Here is a 7,883-nt window from a genome sequence, read left to right as displayed (position 1 = left end):
CGCCAGCCCCCCCCCCCAGCGCCGCCGAGGGCCTCTCCTTGTCCCTCATAAAGTCCGAGTGCGGTGACCTGCAAGACATGTCCGAAATCTCGCCCTATTCGGGAAGTGCAATATCCTTTTTGAAAGACGAGCGATAACCCGGCAGTGGCCAGTGGGAGAGGACAAGGGGCCATGCCTGCACCCTAGGACTGCCCCCAGGTGCTGCAGGAGCAGGGCACTTGGGGGGGAGCGGGCGGGGGGCCTGGGGAGGCCAAATAAAATGCTGGGTGTTGGCTGATGGTGCTCCTTCAGCAACAGCGTTCACATAGAATAGCCATCTGCCCTCCCCAAGCCTCTGAGAGCATCCCATAGGGTCAGAAACTGAGCCGAGCCCACGACCCGGGTGCTGGGGGGTTTTCCTGGGCTGGCAGGTCCTTCCCCAGGCAGGGAGATGATTGAGGGGGCACCGTCCTTGGCCAAAAACCGTTCAAGCCATGGCTGCCTCCTTTCCCTCCCCTGCCAGGCCAAGGCGCGACCTGTGTTAATGGTGTCATGGCTGGGGCTCGCAGAGAGCCACGGTCAGGTCATCATGAGCCCTCAGCTCTCAAGCCCGTAAGGGAAACAAAGCACAAAAGACACAGGTACTGATCTATTCAGGCTGCATCAAGTTCTTTCCCCCACCCAGAGGTCTGTTCCTCAGCCCTGTGCAGCTGCCTGCTATGCATGATTAACCTCTGTTCAGCCATACACAGAAATCTTTTGTCCTAACATACACAAAGCAAATTATTTTGGAAAGCTAGAGAGAACAATTAAATATAAAACTTCAGCTGTATTAAATTTACAGGACACTTCCCCTGCTTAAAAATAAGATGATAATAAAATCTCTCTTTTTAGCTCAATAGCAGGCTTTAGTTAGGGGGAAAAAAATTCATCTATGCCTTTATTTAGGCATAACCAGACATAGTAATGATTTTTTTTTTTTCCTGGAAACTAGTACTAGTTTTTTTTTCTTTTTCAGCAATAACACCTCCCACTCCTTGCATCTTTTCCCCTAATGTGCTTTTTGGTCAAAAGATTTTTCTTCCAAGTACAGTCATATTAAAAGGGAATAAAATACCATGTCTGCCTGATGCTAAAATTGAGGATTTTGAATGAAGGGTAGAATGACGTTTTATCCCAGTTCCAAGACCCCAGCAGAAGGCAACAGCACAAACACAGAGCCTTAGATGCAGCTCATTTCATTCCCTAGTTGCTGAAAGTAATTGCAACTGAATAACTCTGCCCTCCCTGAGTAATGGTAGTGATGCTGAGAAACTTGTCCTCTTTCCAGGGGCATCATGTGAAGGTGGATGCACCAGGCTGTGCCCCATCACTGGCTATCTTTTAGGCAATTAATAACTCTGGTGGTTTTAGATTAATTTAACCACATTTTATGTAGATGTGTTAAATCCTCAGGAGGGTGCTGGCAGCGCTCAGGACCTGCTGGTTACCTGGACCTCCCATCCCTCTCATGGCACTGGGCACCACTGGGACGAAGGCAGGTGCTGCAGGTCCAGAGCCCATCGCCACCAGTCTTTGATCTAACTTAGGTCAAGTCCGAGTCGGGAATTGCTGCTGTCTGACCTGTATGAATAATCCCATTTCTATAGGGGCAAGTGTTCCTGGCTTGAAAGCACCTTTTTCAGCTGTTGGTGTTTTCGAGACCAGCTGGTAGTGGACATGATGTTTGAGGGACCTCTTTCCTGAAAGAGAATCTCCCTGCTGCATTGGTACCAGGGAAATCTCCTCACCACATACGTTGCGTGGCAAAACGGAGAAGTTGGTCTAAATCCAGTGTCACTCGCAGATACTGACAGTTACTTTTGGAGATCCAAACCAAAAATCTTTCCTGCATATTGAAATGCAAGCTGCGATGCTCAGAAAGCAGTCCTGAGGTCAACAGGAGTGGCAGCCGAGATCAAGACTCAGGCCAGAGCAATTAAGTAATTTCTACCAAACAGTATAGCAGCATACTAATTGTTTTTGTATAAAAGTAGTTCTTCCATCCTGGGAGAGGAGTAAACAGAGGTGAAAAATGCCAAGGAACTAGGGAGTAGCGATCCTCTCCATCGAGGAGAGAGATGCAGCATCTCTCCCTCACCCCTGCTGTCTCTCCCCCTTTCTTCTGCTCGTTCTCACTGTCAGTCGGTTACGGAGCTTGTTGCTTCTGCTGAAAGGGGTGTGAGAGTCTCCTGCCGCTCCAAGGCTTAGCCAGGGGAAACACTGAGTGCTAGCGTGATGCCCTTCCTCCTTCCTTGCCCCGCTTCTTCCCCTGCCATTGTGAGAGCGCTCCGACTTTCCCACCTAGATGCTATTGCAGGTTGCAGATTGATCTGGGTTTAGATACAGACCCGTTGGGACAAACAGATTTATTAAATACCGCTCCTACAGTTTGTACCCTGGTATACGGCTCAGCTGTGGAGATGGATGCTTTTTTCTAGCAGCGGCTCATTTGTCCAGGTAGCTTGCAGTTTCCAGAGAAAGGCGCAGTATGGAGGTTGGTTTGTTTGTGGTCGATTCTGTTGTGGTGCTTTTATTTTACATGGTTGAGTGTGCACATACAGGGAATATATTTCTTGAGAGAAGCAGATCTTTCTTCCCTGCAGAAAGCAACATCTGTTTTCCTGGACAATACAGACAGGATGAGAACATAAGAGTAGCAGATACAGCCAAGTTCAGGTTTTAGTAGTAAGCTAAAACACTGCACTTAGCCTTGGTTTTGGTTTGGTGTTTTGTTTGTTTTGTTGGGTTTTTTTAACAAATGCCTGTAAAATGTATCTAATCGTTCTTTGCTGAATTGCAGACGGGAACAGTTAATGTTTGTGTATGTTGCTAAACAAGATAAGATGCACCTGCAGCATGAATTCCCATCTTGGTCATGAATGCAGTCTATATCTTTGCAAACTAATCTGTTTAATCAAATACTAAAATTTTATTCAAATTCCAAAAGAAACAGACAGCGAATTGTTTTCCTGCATGGTCTTCCTTTGTCATGCATCCTCTTTGCATCTCAAGAAAAATAGCCTTGTTCAGTCCCAAAACATTTGCATAGATCAGAATGGAAGCACAACGGTAGTTTGTGTGCTGTTAAGACATCTGTACAGGTGAAGAAGTTTAGCATGCTCCCCTGGCAAGAGGGCTTTAAAACATCAGTGAAACTTTCTACAATTTTATTTATTTTTAAACAGAATTCCAGTCCAACTGGAATGAGTTTCACAGTCCCAATATGTGAAAGCTATAATTAGTGAATTACAACATTTTGAAATGAAGAGTTATTACATCTGACTAGAATTAAACTAATTAAATTTATAAAAAAACCTGAGCGATTGTACAGCAAGCTGGATAACTCTGTGCTGTTGATAAAACCTGGGCGATGAACAAATACTTTCCAGCCAGACCGTTCTTTGGAGGGTCTTGAAGATGCTCTGAGATACAGCCATTTGGAGCTTTGCTGATTAAAAGCACCTGAGGTGTAACTTAAGGAGCAGCTTGGCAGTGCTAGTGCAGATTTTTTACCTGATACAGCCTATTCTTACCTCTTTTCCTTCAGCTCAATACATGTGTGGACTAGAAAAGCCTGTTAGAGAATTTGTGGGAGCTCAGGCTGAGAATAACAGGAGTGAAAGATCATCTCCACTGAAAAAATATTTTTTTTGCAAAAGAGGAGAGTTACCTGGGAGGGTTGAAGTGCAAATGAGTCAAATTTTGTGCAATGCTACCCCTGTGCTTCTGCAGTTAAAACACACAAGAGCATGTCTACGTTTCATTCCCAGTCTTTCACTTCCTATTTCTTAGCAGTTTGCCTTTTAGCTGCTGCAGTGTTAGGTGAGGCTACGTTGTACTGTGTAAACGCACAACACCGAGACACTCAGGTTGTTTGAACACTGCTTTAGGTTCAGCTGCAGTACACTGTTCCTCTGATCTTTTATGTTCCTGAGCAGATGTCTTTCATTAATTTATGGATTTATCATCTTTTCTTTCTCTCCTTTTTTTTTTCCTTGCCTTTTTTTTTTTTTTTTTTTTACACCTGGCAGCTGTCTCAAGTTTCAGCAGTTATTGTCTATTTTGCATTACCCACAGAATTGAATGTCATCTGTCTTCACAAAGCTATAGCTAAGAGAATTGAGGCAAGCCACATGAGCTGCTGGGACAGAGCTTGTTTGCGTTCCATTCGGCACCCCTCCTCCCTTTACCTCCTTAATATTTATTTGTGCTCGTTTTCTTTCCTGGCCTTGAATGGGGCTTAGCTCGTGTTCGGTACAGCTGTATGTTTACTGAATCTATTTCATCATGAGTCATTGTGCGTGTGTAAGTATCCTGGAAACAGCTAGTGCTTTCTTGGAAGAACAGTTGCTTTTCAGCCCAAGCACTTAAAAAGGAAATTAAGCAATTGGTCAGTTCAGTTTTTTTTTCTGAAATAGCAATGAGTTATCTAATTCTTAGCTCTTAAGTCTGTCATTAACTATTTTTTGCTAGATTATTACAGATCATATCTTTTGCCATAGGAAAGTGTTAACCTTAGGATCAAGATATAAAGATTTGTTCCATATTTTATACCTCTTTAAGGCTGCCAAGTGCTTAAGAACAAGTATAATTTTAATAAAAATGGATTTCTGGGAATTTGAGTCTCAGAACATCTTTTAATACATGTTTCATTCAATATCAATATCCTCTGGCATTAGAGCAGAAAATGTTTAAAAATCCTAAATGCAGAAGGAATCCAAATGATTAGACAACTGTCTAATATGCTTAAATCCAGCAAATAGGAGAGCTTTTTTTGAAAGTTTAAGTCCATCTTTGAGCTTGCATTGAAAAAGAATATACACCAAGCCCGATATTAACATCAGAGGAATTGCAAATTAAGGAGACTTAGGATTTTTCCTTTTTTTCCCTTTTACTTATTGGAGACCCCCACTTTCCTGAAAGGTTCGCATAACAAAATGGATTTCTGGCGTAGAAGTTTTGATTTGTCTAAAACTCTTATCACTAAGCAATAGGTGACAGCTTGCTACTATTATTTCACTTACGTATTTTGACAGATGGCACTGCAGAGTGTAATGCTCTTTTAGACTTCTCTATCAGTCTAATGGAGGTAACTGGAGGTTCTTTCAACTCTTCTCTTGGCACAAGAAGTATGTCAGTCATAAATTATCTTCTTTGTAATCATTAAGCATCTAAAACAAAATGCAAGTTCAGCTGAGCCGTTTTCCACGTACTTCCAGAAAATAAGAGGTTTTTAAACTAATATTATCAATGACTTTTTTTTTTTTAATGCTACGTTTTTCTAATCTAAAAGTGAACCTTGTAACAGAAAAAGAGGGAGAGGGTTTCAGTAGATTTCACAAATTAGAGGAAAAGGAATTCTGCTGAAAAAGCCTAGCTAATCATCAGTAGCCTGCTGATAAAAATCAGTCTGGGTTTCCCGTCTTGAGGCCTGGAATGAGATGTTCTGTGCTGACGTGCGCCCAGCCGTCAGGTGGAAGAGGCACCTTGGCTGCAGCACATCTGTCAATGTGGTTGACCTTCCCCCCCACCGTAAGGTGTGAACTGAGTGAAATTTTCAACAATTGTGTTTAGGAGAAACAGTCCTCAGAGAAGCTTCTGGGAAGAACCCTTAATTGACCTTGTGGGGGCCACATTGATTTTCTCCACGTGCAGCTTCATTTCTGATAAATTATAAAGCCATTAATTTGCTGAGGAAATGGCAGGGCCAGCCTGCGGCACAGATGTGACCAGAGCCGTCCTAGCACGCAGTACACAAAAGAGAGCCAAGAAGCCGGGAGAAGAATCAGCAAGCTGAGATTGTTATGGTTAGCTTCACATTCCCTTGGGAACTCTTTTAGTTGCTTCTGTTTACAGATCTAAAAGGTAATGATGTTTCCAGGATAAATAGGCTGCCTTATAGGGTAAGTGGCCATTTATTGATTTGCTAGCCCACATGTATTGATTGGTTAGCCCCAAATACAGCTTCGTTCTCTGAGGAGTTAACTGTGTAAATCAGGAGGCGACAAGTTTGTGGCGGGGGATTGAGCGGCAGAGGGACTTTGCCTCTTACAAATTTCACTTTGATTTGCAAGACAGCCACTGGAGCAAAGCAGCAGCAGGATTAGAGAGAGTTACTGAAGTTCTTAAAATTTATCGACACAATTGAACAGGTGAAAAGTACTGCCGGTGTAAAACATTGCTCAGAATGATAAAGCGCCTCTGATTGTCTCACATCCATTAACTTTATTCTGTGCAAGTAGCACAACACTGAGAGAAAAAGAAACTTTAGCTGGAATTGCAAAGGAGAGGGAGAAAAAGCTTCCAGTAAGTTTTTCTGCGGCACATGCTTCGTACATTTGTTTCCTTAGCAACAAGTGAACATACATATGGTACACAAGCCGTAAACTTGCAAGATTCCCGAGACCCGGCACCAAAACTGATAGGAAATACACGGTTTAAGTTACATGGCCTCGCATCCCTCATTTAAGTGTTTTACAGAAAATTACAGTGCGGCAATTTAAATGTTAATATTGTCTCCTGTAGTCTGGGGAACTGTAGAGTATATAGGGGGGGCAGTTTGCTGGCTCTGTATGTTCAGAAACAGCTTTCTCAAGAACAGCATTTTCCTATACTAATTCAATCCTACATGCAGGAAGGCTTGTCACCGAATCACTTGAAAAAGGCCAAGCTCATGTTCTTTTACACCCGGTACCCAAGTTCCAATATGCTGAAAACCTACTTCTCAGACGTAAAGGTAAGAAAATCTCTTTTTCCCCTCCTCTCTCCTTACTGCATGCTGTATTTGCTCATGAAAAGGGATCACGTTATCATATTAGAGATTAATAATGCTTCTGGGTACACAAAGGTTACAGCTGACTTTATTCACTTGTTCTTCCTGTTGAGGTGTACCCTGCTTGTGCCTAGACAAGGAAAGGGGAGGTTGGAGGATTTGAAATTAAAAATAAAAAATCACTGACATTTCAAAGCAAAGTAAGAATAATTATTACAGTAAATTAAACTGTCTTCATTATACATACCCTATTAAAAAAGGAGATTTCGATGGTGGTAGAAATGTACTTCCAAGAACATTTTGGAGCGGTTCTCAAGTGCTCCCTTATTGTTTCATTTCGGTTGGTTTCCTCATATTTGTGCTTACATAAGCACAGTGTAGAATCCCTTTCTTTCTGTCAAAAAGAAGCAGTACATTGAAATTCTCCATGCAGAAGCTGCTTAAAAACAAAAGTGATGATTGTCTCTTATTTACAACTTAATTTGTTGTTGATGCAGAGTACACTGAGCATAAGGAGGATGAATAAAGTGACAGATTCAGGCCACATTATTCAAATGAGGATATGAAAGCTGTCGACATACAGCTGCATCCTCCCTCATTCTACAGAATATTAGGACCTCCTGATTTTTTTTCTAAAAGTAATTGTTCCTTCGCATCAACTTGATTTTGTGTTAATCATCAAAGTTTTTTTTTTTAAAAACATAGATTGGGTTTTAATGATTATAATGGCATACATGGTGTCATTATCCAAGTAACTTTATAAACATTACATTAGCTTAAATTAGTTTGTTACATTTCCCCCACCACCCCACACCCCCCCAACCAAATTACAGAAATCCTTCTTTTAATCACTTTTGGGGTTTTTTGGGTTTTTTTCAGTCTTAGAGGAAGATTATCTGAGAGGTTTGTGAACTTGGCCCAGTTTCTGCTGATCAAGTTTCTCTTTGGTCAAGTTTCTTGGCAGTTTTTCCCTTTATTTTCTTCATTTAACATCGCATGCACTTGCACATCTCAGTACACTTCTGCCCCTCACGGCCGTGCCCTTGGAGGTTCCTCTTATTCAATGCCATGTGCAGAGCGGATAGTGACA

General features: G+C 42.1%; 1 protein-coding gene across 1 annotated transcript in view; it reads left to right on the top strand.

The window, feature by feature from the left end:
- The window catches only part of PROX1 (prospero homeobox 1), a 36,237-nt gene that overhangs the window by 1,658 nt on the left and 26,696 nt on the right, over positions 1-7,883 (top strand). The window contains exons 2-3 of the mRNA XM_010080871.1: positions 3-110; positions 6,650-6,757. Coding sequence (XP_010079173.1) covers positions 3-110; positions 6,650-6,757 — 216 coding nt within the window. The remainder of the gene's footprint in view (positions 1-2; positions 111-6,649; positions 6,758-7,883) is intronic.

Source organism: Pterocles gutturalis, unplaced genomic scaffold (genome assembly GCF_000699245.1).
Source record: "Pterocles gutturalis isolate BGI_N339 unplaced genomic scaffold, ASM69924v1 scaffold44509, whole genome shotgun sequence".
Lineage (NCBI taxonomy): Eukaryota > Metazoa > Chordata > Aves > Pterocliformes > Pteroclidae > Pterocles > Pterocles gutturalis.
The sequence above is the reverse complement of the archived record's forward strand: the minus strand, read 5'-3'. Positions and strand labels throughout refer to the sequence as shown.